The sequence below is a fragment of the Herpailurus yagouaroundi genome, unplaced genomic scaffold, assembly GCF_014898765.1.
Source record: "Herpailurus yagouaroundi ecotype Mexico unplaced genomic scaffold, PumYag 210, whole genome shotgun sequence".
Taxonomy (NCBI): domain Eukaryota; kingdom Metazoa; phylum Chordata; class Mammalia; order Carnivora; family Felidae; genus Herpailurus; species Herpailurus yagouaroundi.
Window position 1 is genome coordinate 12,715,021 of NW_024412441.1, and position 23,210 is coordinate 12,738,230.

Here is a 23,210-nt window from a genome sequence, read left to right on the forward strand (position 1 = left end):
TTATTTTCCCCCTCACTTTCCTAATTTTTGGGTTTTCATTTTGCTTTAGGTTTTTCTGTGACTGTGGTGCTGGAACACTGTCTAATCCTTGTACATTAGCTGGTGAGCCTACACATGATACAGATACACTATATGACTCTGCTCCACCTATAGAATCTAATACATTGCAGCACAACTGAATTCCTTCCCTAAAGAAAAAGTCCTGCCATTCTAACATCATAACTTAAAACATTTTTTTTGGAAGAAGATTTAAAATATTTGCCCATGCTACAGGAAGAGACTGTATTAAAAATGGATACACGAGGTCAGTTGACACTATGAAGCTCAAGCTACCAAAAAGAAAGTGGCAATATATTGACTCAGGATCTCAAAGCTGGGTGTTTTAGCATTACTGTGTAAAGACTTTTGAAGGGACAGAAGTGAAGAAATAAGCTGCAATTTTGTACAGATACCAACTTCTGAAAAAAAGCTGGTGTTTTTACAACTAGCATTGAATGCAGTCCAATTTGCAGTAGTACTCTTCAATAGACAAGCAGCTTTGTTGCTGCCTTTATGGACATGGGTACCAATTGCTTTTGTAATATGGTAAAAATGTGAGCTAGCACTTCTGCGTTTCTTTTGATTTTTTTTTAACATGTATTCAGATTGAGAAATATGATTTTAATGCTTTAATCTCATGTAGTTTGTTTTTAATTTCAAGCAAATCTTCTTGTACTTGAATGTGCCCTGTTTTGTTAGCACACCTAGACTTGCTGTAACTGTACTCATGTCCCAGTATGTACGTTCTTTCTATGAAAGAGAAAACACTAATCTTAAATTATATCCAGCAATGTTTCTGGTATCCTTTAAGAAAAGTTAAGACTATTATTTCCTTCCCTTCCCTGTGCAGCATTCAAAAATCACCCCTAGAAAAAGTGAGTGTTTTAATGAGACTTCCTAGGAAGGGATGCACTGTAAAACAAAAGTATTCTTGTAACTCAGTTTTGTGAAAGGTAAAAACTACTATGTTTTAAAGTACACTTTAGAAAGTCTCTTCAAAACAGTCCTGTATTTGAACTCTGTTCATAGTTTTTTTTTGAACAGTTTAGACAAACTGCTGGAAATTAAAAACAATTTCCTGCATTAAGCTGAGACAAGTATATATACAGCCCTATACAGTTTCATAGCTCCCCCTCCCCCATTTATGTGTATTGGTGACAGTGGGTATAAACAGCCTGAAAGTGTATGCATGTACCATAACATCTAGACTTAATATATTGTGGAGTATTCAATAACCATTATGTAGAAGGTAGATAAGAATTAAAAGGGTTTAATTTCCTAGAAAGAAAATGGAAAAATGGTCATTTTTAAAAAATAAAGTTTATTAGATCATAATGTTGTCTGAATTTACCACCTTTGTCAAAAAGTCAACTCAGAGCTTCCAATGTAGTCTATAATTCCTTAATCAAAGTCAGCAACTTAGGGACAGCTTCAGCATCTATAGTCGACCTTTCACTAGCCAGGCAAACTTCCCTTAAAATTAAAAAAAAAAAAAAATTGAGTTCACATCAACCACCCCCCTTTATGCTTTTAATAAGGTTGGCTGCATGGCAAAATTATATCCAAGTATAATTACCGAAATAATCGCAGTGATTGGGTCATCTTCTCAAATTCTCTTGCTTTTCTATGTCCCTTTTGAATAATCTCCTCTGGAAGATTAGCAAGCTTTGCTGCATTAAAGCCATAGCTTTTAGGACAAGCTCCCTTAATGAATTTATATAGGAAGGTAATAGTCTCCTGGCTGGGATCCTCACATTCATTTTCTACCATGCATGCCTAAAAAAGAAAAATATTTTATTACGTTATATTCATGTGCTAGTAATAGAAGTACCTGACTTGATTCCCTCAAAAATCTAACCTTTTGCATAAGCAATTTACACATACCATGTGTCCCAGGCGCACTGCAACGTTTTGAGAATAATCTTCCACTAATGAATGGTAATGGGTAGAAAACAATGTACGACACTTTATGTTCTCAGCAAGTTCTTTAACAACTGCATTTGCTATTGCTGTCCCATCAAATGTTGCAGTACCTCTTCCTATGAAAGTAAAATATGCATAAATTACATATCTGCCTAATACCCAAAAGGATCTACCTTACAATAGAAAAAAAGAAAAAAACCAAGATAGAACAGTAACATCAATTAGTGCATCCAAATAATAGGCCCTGTTTAGCTAAATAGGTCTGGTCTCATTTAGCAGCCCTTGGAGTGGGGTGCATTTCTTTAAAGCATACTGTTCAGGTACCAGTCATCTTCAGAAATGTCCTATTGGTTTCTCCTTAAATATCCATATTTTGATAGATTAATTACCAAGGCTTGAGATCTCTTAATACTGAGAACTTTTTCACGTTATCTCTTCAATCTCTTCAACTATGGTCTATGGCGCAAAGGTGAGTGCATTCTTTTAGAGAACTGTCAACCATCTTCAAGAAAAGTAGTTCTTTGTACTCAAGTTTTAAAAATAGCCTTCAAATGGAAATTGTAATGTCTTACCTAATTCATCCACAAGCACCAGAGAATGTGCTGTTGCGTGTGTAAGGATACTGGCAGTTTCACTCAGTTCAACAAAAAATGTACTTTCACCTAAAACACACACATATGTGAAGGAGAGCTTTAGAATCCTAAAACAGTACATTCATCTTTAAGGTTCATATTCTTTGAATCCATGAGCTACCCAGGTTAAATCTTTTTACACAGATTACACATGCAATTCTTAAAATAGAATGATTTCAAATGTCTGAAAGCATTCCAGAAGAAAAACATCAAATTTAAATGACTCATATGCATGCAGATATATTTATCTATCTGAAGGCAGATATATTTACCATTTAAAACATGGAAATGAATTGTCAGATTCATCAGATGTCTGATATATCTGAAGGCAGATATGTTTATCACTTAAAACACAGAATGAATTGTCAAATAATAAAGCCTTAGGTGGAAAAGATAACTCACCTGACATTATTCTGTCTGAGGCACCAAGTCTAGTAAATACTCTATCAATAGGTGTGAGCCTGCATACTTCAGCAGGTATGTAACAACCCGTCTGGGCCATTACAGCTAACAGGCCAGCCTGTAAATGGAGGAAAAGGTCATTTCTAATTGGCATTAAAAACATAGATACATAGACAGATACAGATCTATATATATCCAGAAGACAGCAACGCCAAGCTAATAAACATTATCTTTCATAAGAACAATTATGGTAGCAGTCAGGCACTCCTAAAAGGCAAAGTGAAGCCCAGAGAAGGCAAAAGGCTTAGGGCCTAACTGGCTTGAAAACCTCAGCCTGTGAGGTCTGAACCCACTACATCAGTGATTTTTAACCCTGGCTAGCTACACAGTAGAATCACCTGGGAGCTCTTTAAAATTGCTGATGCCTAGAAGCAATTCCAGACCAAATCAATCTGGGAGGATGGAACCCTCCTGCACTTTGTCAAGCTCACCCCATTTTCATTTTTTAAGATCACCTGGAGAGCTTGACAGAAATACAAAAAAATCAAAACCGATCAATTAGAACCGTACTGTCCCTTGCTAGTTAGGAAATTTGATGACCCTAAGTGTAAGATTATACAGGAGAGCAGGGGGTCAGCAAACATTTTCAGTTCAAGGGCCCAATGTCTCAGTCACATTTTTTTTTCCTTTTTATAACCCTTTAAAAAATATAAATCATGGTTTAGCTCAGTGGCTGGCCAACCCCTTATGTATTTATTGTCTTCCCTAAAAGCAGTTTCCAACAGTTACTCGAGGTCATAAATTTTATTTGCTTTCCTATCTGAACAAGTCGGTCATGGTTTTTTATAAGGATTCCCACAAATGAATCGAATTAAAGGACAAACCTGCAACATTTTCATGCATTATGAATACACCTACCTTCAGAGGAAATGAATCCAGTCAAGTACTTGAAATCTCCCTTGCCTTTTTATTTTTCTAGCCTTTTTAAATATAGGCTTCCTGTACATCAGACAGACATTTGATGAAGTGAATACAATTCTGTTTTATAATACATTTTTCCTTTGTTTCCTAGTATTCTAGTGACTGAACTCTGTTATTCATGTGCTATTTGGAAAAGGGCCTCAATATGTAATATATTCCTAAAGCGTACAAGTAACTTTGTTGTAAAACCTTAAAGGTCAGTTTACCTGTCTCATGAGTGTCGACTTGCCCCCCATATTAGGTCCAGTAACAAGCACACAATAAGCTTTGCCACTTTCCTCCTCCTCTTCCTCACAGCCTATTAGAATGTCATTAGGAATAAAGTCATCTCCAAAAAAAGTCTTCGTAATGCAGGGATGACGTGATCCTCTAAGGTCCAAGAAGGGGGGTGTGTCTTCTTCTGGAAACAGAATTACTGGACGACACATAGGGCCATCACCCCCTCGACTGTAGTTAGCCAGGCACAGTAAGACATCTGTTAAGGTAAAAGTGAGGCTTGATTTTTGAGGTCTGATAAACACAAAGACCCAACTAATTAATATAAAAAGCCTGCTGGGGATTCTGTGTCTCCCTCTCTGTCCCTTCCTCAGCTCACACCCTGTCTTGTGTCTCTCAAAAGAATAAACGTTAAAAAAAAATTGTTTTTAAACAAAACACTTTCTCAGTGGAGGGTGGTGGTATGTTCTACTTGCTTTTTAGACATAGTGTTTTTTCTTTTCTTTAAAAGGCACTCCAGAATACATAAAATGCTTTGTTAATGCATTCAATAACCTAAAATCAGTCATCAGCCTAAATGTTTTAGGGGTCTTCTATTATAGCATTTGTAATGAAAAGAGAACTCTCATTTTTGGCCCCAAATCCCACTTCTCACCCAATCTCAAAAAGAGTCCCCTAACATCCAGACCAGAGGAATGCCAGGGGAAGCTAAGAGATACAACTGGGAAATGCTATACTGACCTGTTTTACTTGATCTAATCCTGGCGCTAACATTTCTTAGAAGCAGAATGTTTTCACAATAGGCACAATGATATAAAACAATCTTTTTTTTTTTTTTTAAGTTCTTTTAAATGTTTATTTTTGAGAGAGAGAAACAGAGGACAAGTGGGGTAGGGGCAGAAAAACAGAGGAAGACACAGTTTCTAAAGCAGGCTCCAGGCTCTGAGCCATCAGCAGAGCCTGACACAGTGATCAAACCCATGAACTTAAGATCATGACCTAAGCCGAAGTCGATGCTTAACCAACTGAGCCACCCAGGTGCCCCTAATATAAAACAACCAAGAATAAATTCACAATTTTGAACACCTGTGCTGAGGGAAGTTTTTTTTTTTTTAATTACCCACTGAACTATTCAAAGCTGTATTGGTTTAAGGAATAAATGTGGCACAGGGGCGCCTGGGTGGCTCAGTTGGTTGAGCATCGGGCTCTTGATTTTGGCTCAAGGTCGTGATCCCAGGATCGTGGGATCCAGTCCCTGAACGTGATGGGGCCTGCTTGGGATTCTCTCTCTCCATTGCCCCTCTCTACTGCTAGCATGCACTCTCTCTGTAAAATTAAAAAATAAAAAATGTGGCACAAAAAGGATGCCAATTCTGGACAGCCGTGTTCAGGTCAAAATAGTTCTGTTACAAATTTGGTTACTGTGTTTTTAAACCACAGGGAAAAAACCTAAACTGAAACACCAAGGGCTCCAAATAAGTTGGCCATGAAATTTATAGAAAAAGGATATTAAGCTTTTGAAAAGGTTACCAAATTACAAATCTATAAATCAGGGGCTCTGAGAAATCAACTGCAGGAAAGAAAGTGTGATAATTTGGGCTAAAAGAAAAAAGATCAAAATCTTGAAATATGCATGTAAAGAAAAGAGATGCACTGAAAATACAGAAAGGATGCAAACGTTAAAATTAAGAAGTAATGGGCCAAGATTTTTTAAGCTTCTATTTTTTGTTAGACTAAATTAAAACAGTATCAAATACTAAAAAACTCCACTGTAAAGGAAATTTGATCTAAAACACATTGCCTCATTAAAAGTACTAAAAATATTTTATCTTTTGTTCAATTATTCAAGACTGACTAAGGCCAAAAAGTGAACAACTTAAATTGCTATGGACAAACTAGTCATTTTGTCTAGTGAGGAGGCAAGCATACACACATCAAGACGTATATACCTTGTTATTTACGTTCAGAGATACACCTCAGTGGCAACTCTCCAATGGATGTAAATCTTAATGTACAACTAGGACATAACGCATCACTAACCAAAGCTTTAGGAATAAACTTGTTCAAAGTCTTACCCAATACTGCGATGCACTCAACAGCAGACTGCCAGTCCTTGTAATTTTTATCAAAGTTATAGAAGAGTCGCCGCATGCAGTCTTTCAATGATACGTCTCTCCGCTCTTCAGCGTTTATCAGATTAGCCAACTTCTTCTCAATAGTTTTGGTCCAGTATCGTTTACAGCCCTTCTTGGTGGATTTCAACTCATATTCTTCTGGCAAATTACGAGTGATGAAATTCTCTGGAATTTCCAACTGGTAACGGTTCCTGCCAATCCCCCAGTAGACAATGGTCCTACAGCCAATTCGACTGCGCTGTTTCTCCAAGTATTCCAGGAGGCTCTGTTCATTTTCTCTTATGTCAGCAAGAGCTTGGTCATAATCAGGGTCAAATCCTGCTTTGGGAGTAATTAGTCCAGTCCTTCGAGCCTTTTCATGGTCAAAGGCTGTATCCCATCGGTTCAGTTCTATAGTCAAATCAGGAAAACGGCCCTCAGGATTTTTTGTCTGCAAAGTAATGACTTGCTTAAGGATTTTAGACTTAAAGTTGTCAGCAACTTCTTCCATAATCTCTATAATTTTACATATTACTTTGAATCCTTCTAGAGCAGAAAGAAAATCAATAATCTTTTTTTTGCTGTATGTAGTTTCTTCATACATTATAGCCCTGCTATCTGGGTGGTTCTGGCTCTTCAGGGGAGACCCAACATTATGAATTTTACTCAGCAGCCTCTCAAGGTCTGGAATCTTCTTTAGAAGGTCTGCAACATCAGAGATTTTGTCAGGCACAGCCATGAGGTCTTCTATAGCATCTAAACGATCATTGATAGCATAAGGGCTACAGAGTGGGGCACAAAGCCACTGCTTTAGGAGCCGCTTACCAAAGGGAGTATGGCAAGTATCAATCTTTTCTAGCAGGGTCCCTTCAGTAGAACCATTTGTTCCATTCAGGAAAATCTCCAAGTTGCTTAATGTCACAGCATCTAGCACCATTCGTTGATTGGCTTTTGCAAAAACAGCACCAGGTCTTGTAGCACTAACCCTGTCAGAATCCAAGGGAATGTATTCTTCAAAATTAGCCATTGATAAAAGCTCTTGATCGATAAGGCATTTTTTGAGGTAGAAGACACAACCACCTAGAGCAGAGAGGGCCAATTCACTCTTCTCTCCTGGTGTTAACCCAAGAGAATCAGACTCTGAGGTCATACCTTTAAGCACCTGGGGTAACATCACCCCACTGTCCTCATTTAACTTTTCCTTAAAATATGCTTCTTCAAGGAGAGTTCTCAGAGTTTTGGCTGCATCCCAAAACTGGGAGCCTGGTATCAGACCTTCCTGAAGAGAGGAGGATAATGAACCCTTCAGAATCATCTTAGTTTCTGTTGAGAGATTTCCTTTCTCAAACAAGACTTGTACTGGAGGGTAGTGTGCCACTAGAGTCCTAAATCTAGAACAGTGGCGATCATCTGGAAACTGACCTATGAAAAACTTTCCCAGTGAGGTATCAACAAAGCATACTCCATACACTCGAGTGTGGCCAGAGGAATCCTCCTCTTTTTCTTTGAGGCTAAGAAGATACTTACTGTAGTTCTCAGAGGGGTCACCTTCCAGTACACTGTAGGTCTGTGTACCCTTGGTAATGACTCTACAGATCTCCCTCCTCACCACTCTGTCATACTTAGATATATGTGCCATCTTCCGGCATCGTGCCTCCATCATTTCCGGGGTCTCAGTCTGTTCCACTCGTGCTACTTTATAGCCCTTCTGAACCAGAGAATCAGAGTATCGGCCAAATGCAATTTCAGGGAAACCAGAATGAGCCCAGTTGCCTTTCATGAATACCAGCCCGAGTTCATTGACTCCAATAAGAGCATCCATGTGGTACAACTCATAAAACTTCCCCACCTTATAAAAAATAACAAGATCAAAGTTCTGAGACTTAATCTGCCACCACTTCCTCATCCCAGGAGTACAGGAATTAAGGAAATCCTCAGGCACATAGAGTGTGGATGCATCAAAATCGGGGTGATCAGGTCGCCTCCTGTGGAGATCTCGTCTCTTTTCCTCCTTAAGCCACTCTAAAGTTTCATGATACCAGAAAGTGGGGCGACTACTATCCTCACATCCTCCACCAGTGTGGGCTTGAGATTCAGAATTCTGAGGGGCAGAGAAAGCACTCAGAGTGCTCTTGGTTTCTGATGAAATGCCAGTTGATCGTTTGGTGGCCAAGGGCATTTCCTTCCTTGAACTTTTCCTTTTGAGAGCGCCATTTCCAGACACCATTTTCTTCCGTTTTGAAGCAACTTTGACAGGGCTGTCCAAGCCTTCACTGTCACTGTCCCCCACTCCACTGCTTATTTCATCACTGCTTCCTTCCTCCTTAGCATCTGGCTTGAATTCCACATCAGAGCCACCAACATCACTCTCAGAGTCTGATATGACCCTTCGTTTTTTTATCTGGCGGCTACTTCGCCTAGATCCTTGCACCTTAGGTGGCACTTCTTCTTCACTTTCAATTTCCTTATCTTCTTCACTCTTATCTGATGAGTAAGTTGCACCTACCTGGCAGGCAAGGAAAGAGTTTTTTAAATACAAAACAATCTGGAAAACTACAGTACTGCTGTGAAGTATTTCTCAATACTTCCTATGTCAAGAGAAGAACCCATCTCCAAAAATGAGAAACTATTTTTTTCCTCAAAGAATATCAGTTTCAATAGTATCACATTACAGGATTAAGTGATTCTATCATGACAGTTCTATCTTATATAATAGTGATGCAGCCCATTAGCATGACCATACATCACAAATGCCCGTAAAGTGATGCCCCCAGGAACAGTCAGCTGTGGAAATAAACAACTTTAACTCCATTATCTTTCTTCCAGGGTCACCTCTCCTCTTACAGATGGACATATTACGAAATTTGCCACTTTATAAATTCTTAAGTGTTAAGAAAGCAGTAAGCAATCTCTCCTGGTTCTAGTCCTTGCCCTTCCACAAACCAGCTGTATCTTCTTGGGCACGACACATTCACTTATCGTGGATCTCCCACATACGTGAAGTCACAGGAGGCTAAATGATTTCTGTATTACCATCCAGTTCTAAACCTTTGATGAATGTTATGATCCCTGCTCTCAACCTCAAACATAAGATTAAAAACACTTTTCCTCTCATTTCTCTTAAAATACCCATTAGATTAACTTGTTTATTCCCTATCTGTAATAGAATAAAACATAGAATCTCTTCAGCACACTGCTCACTAATTTCTTAAATTAGAGAATAATGACCATGTTTAAATGAACCAATTATTTCTTCCTTAACAGAATTTAATTCAGTCAAATAGTGACCACTAACATTTGAAACCCAGGTTGTATGTCAAGGTTATTTAACCTTTATTCTCATCCATACAAAATACAACAACAAAAAGGAATGAACGCATAAAACCAGGCAATTAATTACCAGGGCTTGACCGCACCCTCCTATAGAGGCTTACTACCAGATACCATGACCAATTTTGTCACCATGTCCTTACTGTCCTGAGCTCATTACTTGTTACCAAAAATGGTTCTACCTCTTACACGATGTGTCCTCCACCAGGCTTGAAGCTGTAAAACTTAAGCAAAATGACTGCTGAGATTCTAATCTAATTTAACCTACAGTCCTGAGGAAATACAGACGTATGTGTACAAATATTAAAGTGTATATATATGCAAACAACATATAAATAAGAGAACATCACTTTGCACATCCACCCCCTCCTTCCATCACTCTCCCAACAGAAGTAACAACTGACTGTTTAACAATGTCCCACCTCCATCTCTTCTTCTTCCTCTGGTTCTGAGGGCTCATCACACACTGCCAATTCAAGCCTCTCGATCTTGTCTTTATTCAAGGCTTCATCTGCACGTTGCATTGCTCTGAGTATTTCAGGCTTTGAACTATAAAAATGACCTCCTTTTTGTGCTTCTTTCGATTTTGAACCTAAAAAATTTACATTTAGATTTAATTTATATTTCTTAAGCAAATCTTATTCTTATAAATAGGACCTGTTGGTGGGGTAGTGGGCTCAACCTACAACACCTGTCCTAATGAACAAGAATGATGAGAATCTAGTTTTTAATTTAATGACCCATTACTTCTGATTGATAATAGACCAGGAAAGCCTACAAGGAAGGAATTCTCAGGGAAAAAAATTACCAGTGAAACTTAAATTACCTATTTTACCTCCTTGAAGTTGCCTTAACTGTTGGGTCATCCAGGACCACTTCATCTCTCTTCTAATTTCTTGGGAAGTGGCCCTAAATAGATAAAGCCCACCTCCTCTTCAGGTGAGGCATGACATGTAAAAGGTGTTTGTGTTGAGACCCTTTTTTTATTACTTCAGGAAGGCCAAAACTACACCGTCAGTTAAATGGAGTTATGATACTAAGTTTATCCCTAAGTTAAATAGGATATATTAAAAACAAACCAAAAAACAAAACAAAACAAAAAACCCTCTACTGGTAAGGATACTAATATTTTGGAAGGGTACCCCAGTTCAGACTTCGAATGTTTTTTGTTTTAAAGTTAAACTGTCTTGTTTTCAAGCAAAACTCTTTCTTTACTCCTTGCATTTAAAGAGCTGTAATTTTAAATGACACTATCCACTGAGCAAAAGATTAGATGCAGAAGATCACAAATCTAATGGCACAAACTAGGAATGTCCGTTTTCTTCTAACCAAATATAATTAGAAAACAAACCTGCATTTGTCTACATTTGAAAGCTCCAAACATGGCGTTATTTCCTTCTTTCTACTGAATACTAAAACTAATAGTACATGCTAAAGTGTCATGGAATTTGCAACTTTAATGAGCTGCCTAAATAAAATAAAGGTACAATTTTTCATTTTTCTATAGAGCTGCACCAACACTATGAAGTTAGGATAATCAAAATCCATTGGAGTGGCTCCTAACTTCCTCCAGTGCCTTGTTTGCAGCTGCACTCACCCCCCAGCTATCTAATGACGACATTCCCCGAAAAACCCTGATGCAAACTACTTTACAATCCTAAGACCAAAAAAAAAAAAAAAAAAGAAAAAAAGAAAATTAAAAACCTACTTTTCCTCATCCACGCTATTGCAATGATTTAGAAATTTAAAGGGTCAAATGCAGTATGCAGAGGGTGCCTTTACAAAGTAATGACAACATGGGGCGCCTGGGTGGCGCAGTCGGTTGAGCGTCCGACTTCAGCCAGGTCACGATCTCGCGGTCCGTGAGTTCGAGCCCCGCGTCAGGCTCTGGGCTGATGGCTCAGAGCCTGGAGCCTGTTTCCGATTCTGTGTCTCCCTCTCTCTGACCCTCCCCCGTTCATGCTCTGTCTCTCTCTGTCCCAAAAATAAATAAACGTTGAAAAAAAATAAAAAATAAACTTTAAAAAAAAAAAAAACAAAGTAATGACAACGTAAATGCAAAATTTTTTGGTATTTTTAAAGTCATACTGCCAAAGCTTTGTTTAGAATCTCCAAATCAGTCCTAGGAAAAGATCTTATTTGTCATCTAGTTCAACTCTCTCACTTTATATATGAGTGAATAGTATCTGAGTTGCTTTGTTGGCCAAGATTATACAGCAAATTAGTGCAGGAGACCGCACCAAATTTCCAGATTCTCTTTCTGTCCTGCAGGCTGAACTTTCTTCAGTATGCTCTCCTTGCCCTGCAGGATGAGTGGTGCTAGGACCAAAAGGCATGATTCCCAGAGATTCCTGGGAAACTGACCCTTATTCTGACTCCAAAACACTTCAGTTCAACAACATCCTAGCCTGGAGAGTCTGGGGATAATAGATAAGGACTTATTCATCATCAAGTGTATGTACAAGCACTGAATCCTGCGAACATCATGTGCATGCACTATATAATTCAAGAAACTGAGAAGGTGCACCTGGCCCAAGTGAGGCCCCACAGGCGGGACTGCTGATGGATGTCTAGGACCATAAAAAAGCTGGGCCTGGAAAAAGAAAGTTATGGTTCCAGAAATCTGATGTAAAACTCACCTCAGACGTAATCATAGGTGAGGATTTTGAAGGCCAGGTAAGCATGCATCTCCATCTGTCCTAGAGAATGACACTGATTTATATGCTACATATCCTGACTGCATTGCCTTTCTCTTGGACCCTTGAAGATGAGGACACTGTCAATTTACCTTTTTCATATCTGAATTTGGTATTTTGGTCCAAATGAGATCTAATCATGAAAACATTTTTCCTTTAAAGGCATGATATTGCCATAAGTCAACTGAAAAGACAGAAAAATTCCACTCCATGCAACAAACCTGGTGAAGACCAGCTACAGCATCTTATATTTTCCCCATCTATCTTATCCTTTTCCCATGCTGGAAGCATTTCCTGCCACTCCTGAAATTTATTGGCATAAAATACACTTAATTTCACTGTAGAGGAGACGGAGACACTTGTGCTCACGTGCATGCGTGCTTGCTCTCTTGCACACTCACTCTCACAAACATTCTGCAGAGTGGACTCCCTTACCTGTATATGGCTTTAATAGCCTTCTGCTAACCCAGCCCCTTGTTGGGCTGTCATCAAAAAACTGTACATGAACTCGGACAGACTTCCCTTTCTCGCGGATGAATGTTCCATCAAAAGGGTGGTTATAAACCAGGCAAGGCCACCAGGGGTAACCCTCCATCTTGGCCCAAACCAAATCACCTGGTGAGAAGTCACAAGAACTGTTGCCAAAAGGAAATATATAACTTGGTTAATATTTGGTTAAGTTGCATTCAAGGCAATTACCTACAAATAAAAGCAATTCCAAGGAAGGTATCATTAACACTCCTATGAATTCTGGCATTAATATTCAAGCATAAAAATCCTAGAATTAATGATTTTTAAAAACCAGATGTTCAAGTCATTTTAAAAACATAAGCAAATATCACAATGTTTATTATTTAACTATTAAGACAAACACAAATATAATGAATTCTGGTATTAAGGTGAGAAACTACTTCTCAGAATCATTCACAGTTTAAAAACTATAGCAGAATTCTGGTAGAATAACAATGTTAACAACAAGACTCATTGTACATGCTCTCCAAGTTATAATGCATCACATCAATGCCTGCATACCACAATATAGTATATATCAGGAACAGGACCTGACCCACAGTATTAATAAAATACCAAGCATACTATGTAATTTGCTAATGATATTAAATATTACCTCATTAGACTTTGCTTGGAATCAGTCTCCAGTCAAGCTCCTATGTATTCCACACATTCCAAAAGCTACCTAGCACACTACTATCCTTCACTCCTAAAAATCTAGTTTTATGGAAAATGTCAGTAAAGTGCCTAACATCCCTGAAGTATTGAGTACATACGCCTTTAGACTCGAAAACAGAAATTCAATCTTAACAAAATGATTTGGTCCTGAAGGTTTCCTGAGAAAGGGAAAGGAGGAGAGGGTAGGGAGAGAAAAATCTAGCTTAAAAGACTACAGCAGATGTACACCTGAAACTAACATAACACTGTATGTTAACTAATTAAAATATAAAAATTAAAATTAAAAGACTACAGCACAGTCCCTCAGTGATGAGGAAGCCACAACAGCTGATAAATTCTGCTCAAGTACTATATACCAAGATTTTCTAAACTTGCTTTAAGATTTCACTGAATAACTGCAGAAGTAAAGTAAGTATGACAAACAGGGAACATTTTAGAATAGCTTCCGTTAGTCACCTGGGGCCACTGTATTCAGACCCAATAACGAAATTATTCCTTTTCTTCAAAAATGTGGATATGGAAACCCCTAGGCTAGACAATTAGAAGAGAAAAACAACAGCATGATTCAGCTGGGACTTTTCTCAAGGGCCTTTACAGTATGTGCATTCTTAAATCTAGAGCAACCTACACGAGCAAAGATCTATAAATATTGCCATCAAGTTCACCACATAGGTCATCTTTAACAGGAAGCTGTGACTGTACAATTTCAAACAAACTTCTATTAAGTGCCTCCTGGCTACTAACATCCATTAACAGGAGACAAAGACCCTTACAGCTGTGCAGAAGAATGGTTTGTTTACAAGCCTCCCTACTGTCAAGCAGTCTTTCCCTTGACTCCAGCCAGGTAGCCACTAACCACACAGCCTTTGTACCAAAGTACCTGGGACTACCCTAAAGCTGGACTTTTATTTCTGCTGCTAAAGGAAGGAAACATCTTTTGTCTTTGTAAAGACACTAACAGTTGTGAGTCTGAACCGTGGCAATAATTTTTACAAGATTGGCCAAAGAGCAAATACATGTTATTTCAATGAACATGTCTCCCCTCATGAAGCGTATTTCTGTATAGTCTTGAGACATCAGGCTTCAAATTGTGTTATCCAAGCAGATTTTTCTGAAAGGGGGACCAGTCGGGATACCTACCTGTCAAGCCTGGCTGCCCTTCTCAAAGACACTTAAATCCCTTAAAAGATGGAGACTCAGGTAAGGTTTTGGTGTGTTTGTAGCTAAGCCTAAACCCCATCATTGGCTAGTTTGAGGCAGTTCCTCCCCAAGTATTGAAGTTATTCAGTATACGTAGATGAGCCCTGAGCCTGACCATTATGGAGCAAGGTTTACAAAGTGTTCTTGGTTTGGAGTGCCTGGCTGGCTGTCGGTGGAACATGAAACTCTTGACCTCAAGGTTGTGAGTTCGAGCACCACACTGGGTATGGAGATTACTTAAAAAATAAAATCTTAAAAAAAAAAAAGCGTTCTTGATTTGTGAAATTAAAGACAACTATTCTTCTTGCCTGTGTGTACAGAGTTATGCAGGGTAAGGACTAAGGGCTGAACTGGACACCAGCTGTTTCATTACGTCTGTATCTTATAAAAGTTACAAATTCTCGGGGCGCCTGGGTGGCTCAGTTGGTTACAACTGACTTCGGCTCAGGTCGTGATCTCACAGTTTGTGAATTCGAGCCCCACGTCAGGCTCTGTGCTGACAGCTCAGAGGCTGGAGCCTACTTCAGATTCTGTGTCTCCCCCTCTCTCTACCCTGCTCACGTTCTGTGTCTCTCAATAATAAATAAACGCTAAAAAAAAATTTATAAAAGTTACAAATTCTCAAGAATGGAGTTAGTGCATAACAGACTGACAAGAATGCACATCTTGGTAATACATTTTTTTAAGTTTATTTATTTTGTGACAGCACAAGCGGGGGGGGGGGGGGGGCGCAAAGGGGGGGGGGGGGAGAGGGAGAGGGAGAGAATCCAGAGCAGGCTCCACGCTGTTAGCACAGAGCCCAACGTGGGGCTCCATCCCACAAACCATGAGATCATGACCTGAGCCTAAATCAAGAGTTGGACACTTAACCAACTGAGCCACCCAAGGTGCCCCATCTTGGTAGTACATTTGAAGTTCAAGGGAACAGGATGCCTCAAATCCAGTGGAATTCTGTTTTGCCTGGTATGAGGCAACAGAGCACTTGCAGGAATCTCAGTTTTCTTATGGGATCCCAGAAAACCTGTCATGACTAGATCAAAATTCTTGAGCCAAAAATGACATGGCCACACCTGCCTCCTGAAAATTCCTTTCTATCCTCAAGTAAGAGTAACGCAAGTTTCTGAGACCCAAAGACATGAAAAAAATTTTTAGTTTTATACCTAAACTTAAGATGTAATAAAATATTACTTTTAACATGAATAAGTTCATTAGTTTTATCCCAAAGGAAATAACTTGAGCTAAGTAAGTCTCAAGTTATTAACTGCCATTTATACAAATGTAGTGCAAATTGTAAAACAAACTGTACAGTGGTATTCAAAGGTCTCAAAAATAATTAGAAAAGATAAATTTCCAAAGCAACCAATTTAAAAATTCAATGTCTTGGGTACCTGGGTGGCTGAGTCAGTTAAGCATCCAACTCTTGATTTTGGCTCAGGTCATGATCTCACAGTTCGTAAGATTGAGCCCCATGTCAGGCTCTGTACTGATAGCAAGGAGCCTGCCTGGGATTCTCTCTCCCTCTGCCCCTCTCCTGCTCATCCACACTCTCTCAAAATAAATAAATTAACTTAAAAATTGTTAATATCTTTAAGTTTATCTTGAAAGGCAGATAGCCATACTTACTGGAGGAAAAAAAGCGTAAAAAGCTAGTTTTGAAATAAATTCCTTATTTGTAAAGTTAAAATTAACTGTTCAAATTGTTTTTCAACATCACCATACCCTAAATATAACCTTAAAGAATCTTACACACAATCTAACTTTTCTGCTGTTAGGAATTGGCAGTAAACTATAAAATGCTAAGGCTAAAATGTTTAGTAATATGCACTGTTCCTCTACTAATGCTAAAAATGACATTTTAAAAATTCCAGCCCAGGAAACAGTGGTTTCCAGCCAAAAAGAGAATTAAGTGGGTAATAAAATACACTGTTGTATACTGTGTAATAAAACTAGGTATTTTAAACATTTCAATTAAAAATTTTCTTCACTTAATGCTAACAGAGTTCTTATTAAATCTATTAATTTTGTGGGTACACTCCAATTGTTTAAAGGTAATTTTAAAAATTTAATCTCAAAATAAGTAAATAAAAAATTTCTAGCAGTTGTGTAGTTTCCAAAGAATACCAAAATAAAAGGAACATATATTTTAATCCATGCAAATATTCAGGTTTTCCTACCAACACTAAATCCTGTCTTTTAAAATATGGAAATATAGGGGTGCCTGGGTGGCTCAGTCAGCTAAGCATCCGACTTCGGCTCAGGTCACGATCTCACAGTTTGTGAGTTCGAGTCCCACGCGTCACTAAGAGCCTGCTTCAGATTCTGTATCTCCCTCTCTCTCTCTGCCCCTCCCCCACTTGTGCTGTCTCTGTCTTTCAAAAATAAATAAATGTAAAAAAAAAAATGTGGAGGGGGGGCACCTGGGTGGCTCAGTCGGTAAGCGTCTGACTTCAGCTCAGATCATGATCTCACAGTTCTTGAGTTCAGGCCCCGTGTCGGGCTCTGTGCTGACAGCTCAGAGCCTGGAGCCTGTTTCAGATTCTGTGTCTCCCTCTCTCTCTGCTCCAGCCCCACTCACACTCTGTCTCTTTCTCAAACATTATAAACAATTTTTTTCTTAAATTTTTTAAATATGGAAATATAATGCAATCTTGAAATATGCTATAATTTGAATACCTGCCAGTTTTTCATACACTGGTTTTTATAAAAGCCTGATAACCCTATGAAAATCACATCCACCTATTTCACTGGCTCTACTTAAAACTTTGCCCAACAGTCATGTATTAACTGTATTTTAATATTTGGCTATGTTTTCTGACAATCTTAACATTTTTCCCTTTTCATATAACTGTATTAACAAGAATCTTTAGCCCTATGCAAATCAAATGTGAAAATATCTGGGCCAAAAAGTCACCTCACATCTAAATATTTTATTACAGGGGAACCTGAGTGGCTCAGTCGTCGGCTCAGGTCATGATCTCACAGTCTGTGAGTTCAAGCCCTGCGTTGGGCTCTGTGCTGACAGCTCAGAGCCTGAAGCCTGTTTCAGATTCTGTGTCTCCCTCTCTCTCTGACCCTCCCCTGTTCATGCTCTCTCTCTCTCTCTGTCTCAAAAATAAATAAATGTTAAAAAAAAATTTAAACATTTTATTACAATGTAAAATACATTGGCTCTTCCTAAAGCCCAAGCTGAAATGCCAAAATAAATACTGGAATGATATCTTACAATATACTTATAAATAAGATCTAAATAGGGTGCATGGGTGGCTCAGTCGGTTGAGCTTCCGATTTCAGCTTAGGTCATGATCTCACAACTCATTAGTTCAAGCCCACTTGAGCTCTGTCTGTGCTGACAGCTCAGAGCCTGGAGCCTGCTTTACATTGTGTCTCCCTTTCTCTCTGCCCCTCCCCTGCTTGTGCTCTATCAAAAATAAACATTAAAAAAATTTTCTAATCCAATTATGACTTTATATGTTTTTAAAGTGTTAATATAAATGTTTTTAAATCTATTTAAGTAATCTCTACATCCAACATGGGACTCAAACTCACAACCCCAACATCATGAGCTGCAGGCTCTTTCCACTAAGCCACCCAGGCACCCCAAAAATGTTAATATATCTTAAGTGTTTAATATTCTTGAGATTCTAAAGATAGTGTTAAAAAAAAAATAAGGAAAAACCAGATAGCTCAGAAAAATAAATGTAAAAGCCTTCATACAACTAGGGTGCCAAGCTGTCTCAGTCTGTACAGCATGCAATTCTTGACCTCAGGGTCAGGAGTTGGAGCCCCATTTTGGGCATAGAGCTAATTATTAAAAAACAAAAAAAACTCATACAACTAAAACTGAGAAATGACTTAGTAAAGCTAAATATATATTGAACAGATCTTTAAAACTATGCTTTAAAAAAAAAAATCACGTTTTTGCTTTCCTTTTGGTCCATAATTTTGTTGTCAGTTACTGATTGTGCCCCCAAATTTATAATCAACTTTTTGAGCTATCTACTTAAAAAAAAATTCAGTAGGTACCAAAGCACTGCTAGAATCTGCTTCTATAAACAATAAAAGATGTCAAACAAAAATATGTGCATATAACACAAAAGCACTTTCAGACCAACTTCAGAAATCAGCTACCAGTGTTTGCACCTAACTCTCAAGGTGGACCATTAGAGCAGACTTCCTCTACCCTCAAATAACTAAATGCAGTACTGAGAAAAGAGAAGTAATCAGAGCAACTAATTCCAAGGCCCCTACAAGACCTACCCCACCAGTACACCTCTGCCCATATATACCCTCCTTTCCTTCTCCTTCAGCTTGGGTTAACTTGTTACCCATCACTTACGCACTAAGGATCTAAGGTGACCATATAAAGTGTCATCCAAACTGGTGTCTACTATTTTCTAAACAGGATCAGAAAAGAAACCTAAAGGAAGTTTAAAAAAAACAAAAACAGGTTCTTTGTGGAGCAGCTTAAATCCATGCCTTAGAGCAGGGAGGGAGAAGGGTCATCAGAATGAATGTTTTCAAAAGTCCTGAGGTAATGTTAAAAAGTTGTAAAAGTCAGCTCACAAGAGGCTCCCACAGACCAAATTATGACAAGCTGAGCATCTTTAAATAGCCGTTTTAATTATATCAATTAAAACAAGTTAGGTCTGTGAAGCTGAGTCCACAGGATACTTTTTAAAAGGGCTAGAATTCTTTCTCTTACAATAAGTAATATTATATTGATGTCATATTAGTTGGAAAAGTATACCGCTATCTACAAATACATTTAACTATGAAAATTCTTAGGAAAGGGCTTACAACTAGTACAGACAAGGGTGCTTAAAGATTTGCCAGGTCTGACCACTCCTCCTCTGAATGCGGATGGGGCATACACTTCAAAGAGAGACAATTATCATTGAAATAAGATTGTAAAAAATAAACTAGCCAAGATTTGTAATAATAATTTTAAAAAGCCAGATTTAAAGCACTCAAATTTTAAAAAGCCATATGTATTACAGCTCTCTCAATTATCTTAGTCAAAAATAAAGAAAAAGGGGGTTCATGACTGAACCCCTACACACCTCTCAAAGGCTCACTTCTCCTTTCCTTCAATCCACAATTTGCTGGACTTTCTTCCTGAACCAGCTTCCTAACACCCCCTTATTCCCACTATAGCCTAACTCCTGTCTGTCTGCTGGGTTTCACCCCGGAGAGATGAAAGCCTACCCTGTCATATATACTCTCTTCCCCTCACCAAAGCTCACAGAGCTCATACACTCTGCTCCTACTCTAAGAATTACTCTTTTGCTTGTTTTATATAAGGTTGTATCCTGGACCCATAATGCCTAATACTGTGCCTGGCAGGGCAGGTACATGGGCATTTGTTGAATGAAGGTCAAATCTATATACTGGAGTCTCTTTAGAAGCTTAGTATCAAATGCTGATCTTTCTTGAATACTCTGGGAACAGTCCCTTTAGCAGGTGGTCAAGTGTAAACAATGTCATGTTTTTACAAGTCTCCTGAATTCAGACCTCAAAAAAAAAAAAAAAAAAAGAGCATGTACTTTTCAATACATAAAACACAACCACACAATAAATGCGTCCTTTTAGCATGGATGCAAGAATAGTCAACTCCTGTTCAAATAAACATTATAACACGTCTTGCATTTCTTACAATGAATGATGAAAAATTTTATGAAAAACAATGTTATGGAAGATACACATGTTAGGAGAGGAAAAATGTTTTTCCTCTAGCCTTCTGAGTTCTTGGCTAAGACCCACAGTAATAAAAGATTAACGAAAGAAAACCAAACTGAGGTTTATTAACATGTACACCTCCTGCATACACTGGAGATACTGAGGGAAACAGTTAACTCCCAGAGATAGCTCCAAGTTACCACCTTAAATACCATCTGCAGCTAAAGACAAAAGAAAGATGGAGGAGGGGTGGGGAGAGGGACAGGTACCGAAGGGTACCAGGGAAAGAACACCCAACAAGGGTTGATTGTTATGCAGATTTAAGTCAGAACCATCTCCATTAGAAACGTTTTATCCACTTTTAGTTATCTTTACTCTTCCTGGTTCAAAGCAGGAGACATCTTTACAAATGGAGGTTTCCCTTATAAATGTAAATTGATGAGTAAAGTACCCTTTTCAAGAACTGCTCTAGTGTCTGCTGTTTCTCAAAAAGAAAGCTCAAGGGGCGCCTGGGTGGCTCATCAGTTGGGCTCTTGACTTCGGCTCAGGTCGTGGTCGGGCTCAGCGCAGCTTAGGACTGACTCCCGCTGCCCCTTCCCCGCTCGAACACTCGCTCTTCCTCTCAATATAAATAAACTTAAAAAGAAAAAAGAACTTTGACAATAAATTTCATATATTAAAAAAAAAAAAAAAAGAAAAAAGAGCCCCAAATAATCTCTAAGCCAGAGGCATACCCTACTACTCTTCACACAACTACATAAACTCACTGCCTGAAAGGGTCGCTTAAAGGAAGGTAACACTATAATTACACTTAGACTTCACAATCTGTAGGACACCTAAAACTAAAGACATTTGGATTACTCAGAACCACTAACACTTCAATCTTGAATGAGTTGGTTTTTTTTTTTTTCTTAACCTCTGTTTCTTCATCCTTTCAAACGGCTAGCATTACATTTTGTGCCTAATACAATACCTGGGATACAGCAAATACGAGCTTTTCAAAATGTCGCCGCTTCTCCGACAAAAGGCCAACCAAGCCGTGGAACAGCACCGAACTGCTCGGAGAGCTAGGACACCTCCCGGCCGGATTCCCCACAATCGTGGCGGTATATCCCTGTCCAGGGCCAGCTCAAGGCCTTTCCAATCTCACTCTCAACTGCGAAAAAATTACAGTGCCCCCTCCTCCCATGGAATCGTCAACAAAAGAGACACTGTATGATAACATCTTTTTCAACTCCACACGACACTTCCACGTGTGTCAAAATTAACACGGCTTCTAAATTCTTCATTTGTTGGTGCATGTTCGGCCTACCTATGGGATGACCCAGCCGGATCCCAGCACTTTCTGCTCCCCCCCCCACCTGCCCCGCCCCACCCCGCCCTGCAATTCTCCTTCCGACCAATCGGACCCCTCGGTCTGCGACGTGATACACCCCCGACGCACACAGCTCGTGGCCCACCCCCACTCCCACCTCCCCAACAGCCCACACAAGCAGGCCGAGGGCCCATCGCCCCCACCAAGGCTCAAATCAAGCATGAAAGTGTGTTCCCCGAACGTCTAATAGCCCCCAGTTCACTATCCCAGCTCTGAAGGAGGAACCTCCTCCTCGAATCCCAGTCACTGCCGCGCCCCCACAGCCTCTGGGCTGCAAGCGTTCATCCTCCCCGCAGACCTTCCTCTTTCCCGCCACCCCTCCCCCGCCGCAGGCAAGCACCACCCCCTCCCCCGCCCTGGGTGCGCACCCTGCAAGGAGCGTGCAAAGCTCCCTTCTCTTCCCGCCCCACCCCCAACGCTCCCATTTCCCCTTTCTTCTCGCTACCCCAACCAGTTTGCACTCCATCTCTACCGCGGCCTCCCACCTGGCGGAACGCATCTCTTCCTCCGAAGTCTGCACGTCTCCTCCCCCCCACCCTTTCTTCCTGCAGCCGATTTCCTGCTGCCCTGTTTACAATCTACGCCCCCTAATGCCAAGGCTACGAACTCAACCCCTGCACTGTTTCAAGCCAAGTATACAGCCCCACCTCCTCCGAGCCCAAGACCTGGCTACGCACCCCGCAATCCTCCAAAGCAAGCCTCCCTTCCCCAGGCTCCCTGCGCCCCGCCGCTGTGCCCCCGCCCTCGGCACCCCCCCCCACACACACACCGCGCTACCTGGGGGGGACAGCGGGCGCGGCCGACTTCCGCAGCCCTCCATTGATGTTCCTCGCCTCGGGTGGCGACGCAGAGCCCGCTAGGGGCCCAGGCTCGGCCTCGCTCCAGGCCGCATCCCCGCCGGGAGAAGCGGAGGCCCGGGTAGCAGCGGCGGCACCACCGCCTTCACCTGAGGCCCTGACCGAGGCCTTGTTAGCATTATTCAGCGCTGGAGACTTGGGGAAGAAGCTGTACAGCGTGCTCTGTCGCGACATAGCGACGGCCGACAAGGCCCAACCGCTCGGTCGGACCCAGCGCCTAGAAGCTCGGAATTAACCGCGCGGCGACTGCTGGCGGGAAATCTGGGGGGAGGTGCGCTGCGCAGGAGGAACACTGGCCCCAGCGGCCAATCGACAGGCGCTGGGGCGGGCGCAAGAGGCGTAGCGGCCCGTGCGCGACCTGCCCCGCCCCCTCGGGGCGCCAGGCGACGTGAGGAGGGGAGGGGCTGGCAGGCCGCGCGGAGCCCCCGCACCCCAGGGCAAGAATGGCAACAGGCCTGCTGCGCTCCCTCCGTGGCTGGTCGAGGCAGGAACGCTCGGGCCGGTAGCCGGCGGCAGCCTCGGAGCCGCCGCTTCGGAAAAGCCAGCCCTCTGTGGAAGGGCGGTGGCGGGACCGTGAGCTG

At 40.5% G+C, this 23,210-nt stretch overlaps 2 protein-coding genes across 2 annotated transcripts in view; one reads left to right on the plus strand and one right to left on the minus strand.

The window, feature by feature from the left end:
* Positions 1-1,374, plus strand: part of FBXO11 (F-box protein 11) — an 85,434-nt gene extending 84,060 nt beyond the window's left edge. The window contains exon 23 of the mRNA XM_040453807.1: positions 50-1,374. Coding sequence (XP_040309741.1) covers positions 50-179 — 130 coding nt within the window. The 3' untranslated portion in view covers positions 180-1,374. The remainder of the gene's footprint in view (positions 1-49) is intronic.
* On the minus strand, positions 1,341-22,896 carry MSH6 (mutS homolog 6). The gene is made up of 10 exons (XM_040453806.1): positions 22,550-22,896; positions 12,769-12,968; positions 10,060-10,229; positions 6,269-8,813; positions 4,184-4,452; positions 2,997-3,114; positions 2,535-2,624; positions 1,924-2,078; positions 1,616-1,815; positions 1,341-1,512 (listed from the first exon to the last, which is right to left on the minus strand). The coding sequence occupies exons 1-10, from the start codon at positions 22,801-22,803 to the stop codon at positions 1,431-1,433; spliced, it is 4,083 nt and encodes a 1,360-aa protein (XP_040309740.1). The 5' UTR covers positions 22,804-22,896; the 3' UTR covers positions 1,341-1,430.
* Positions 22,897-23,210: the final 314 nt, after the last annotated feature.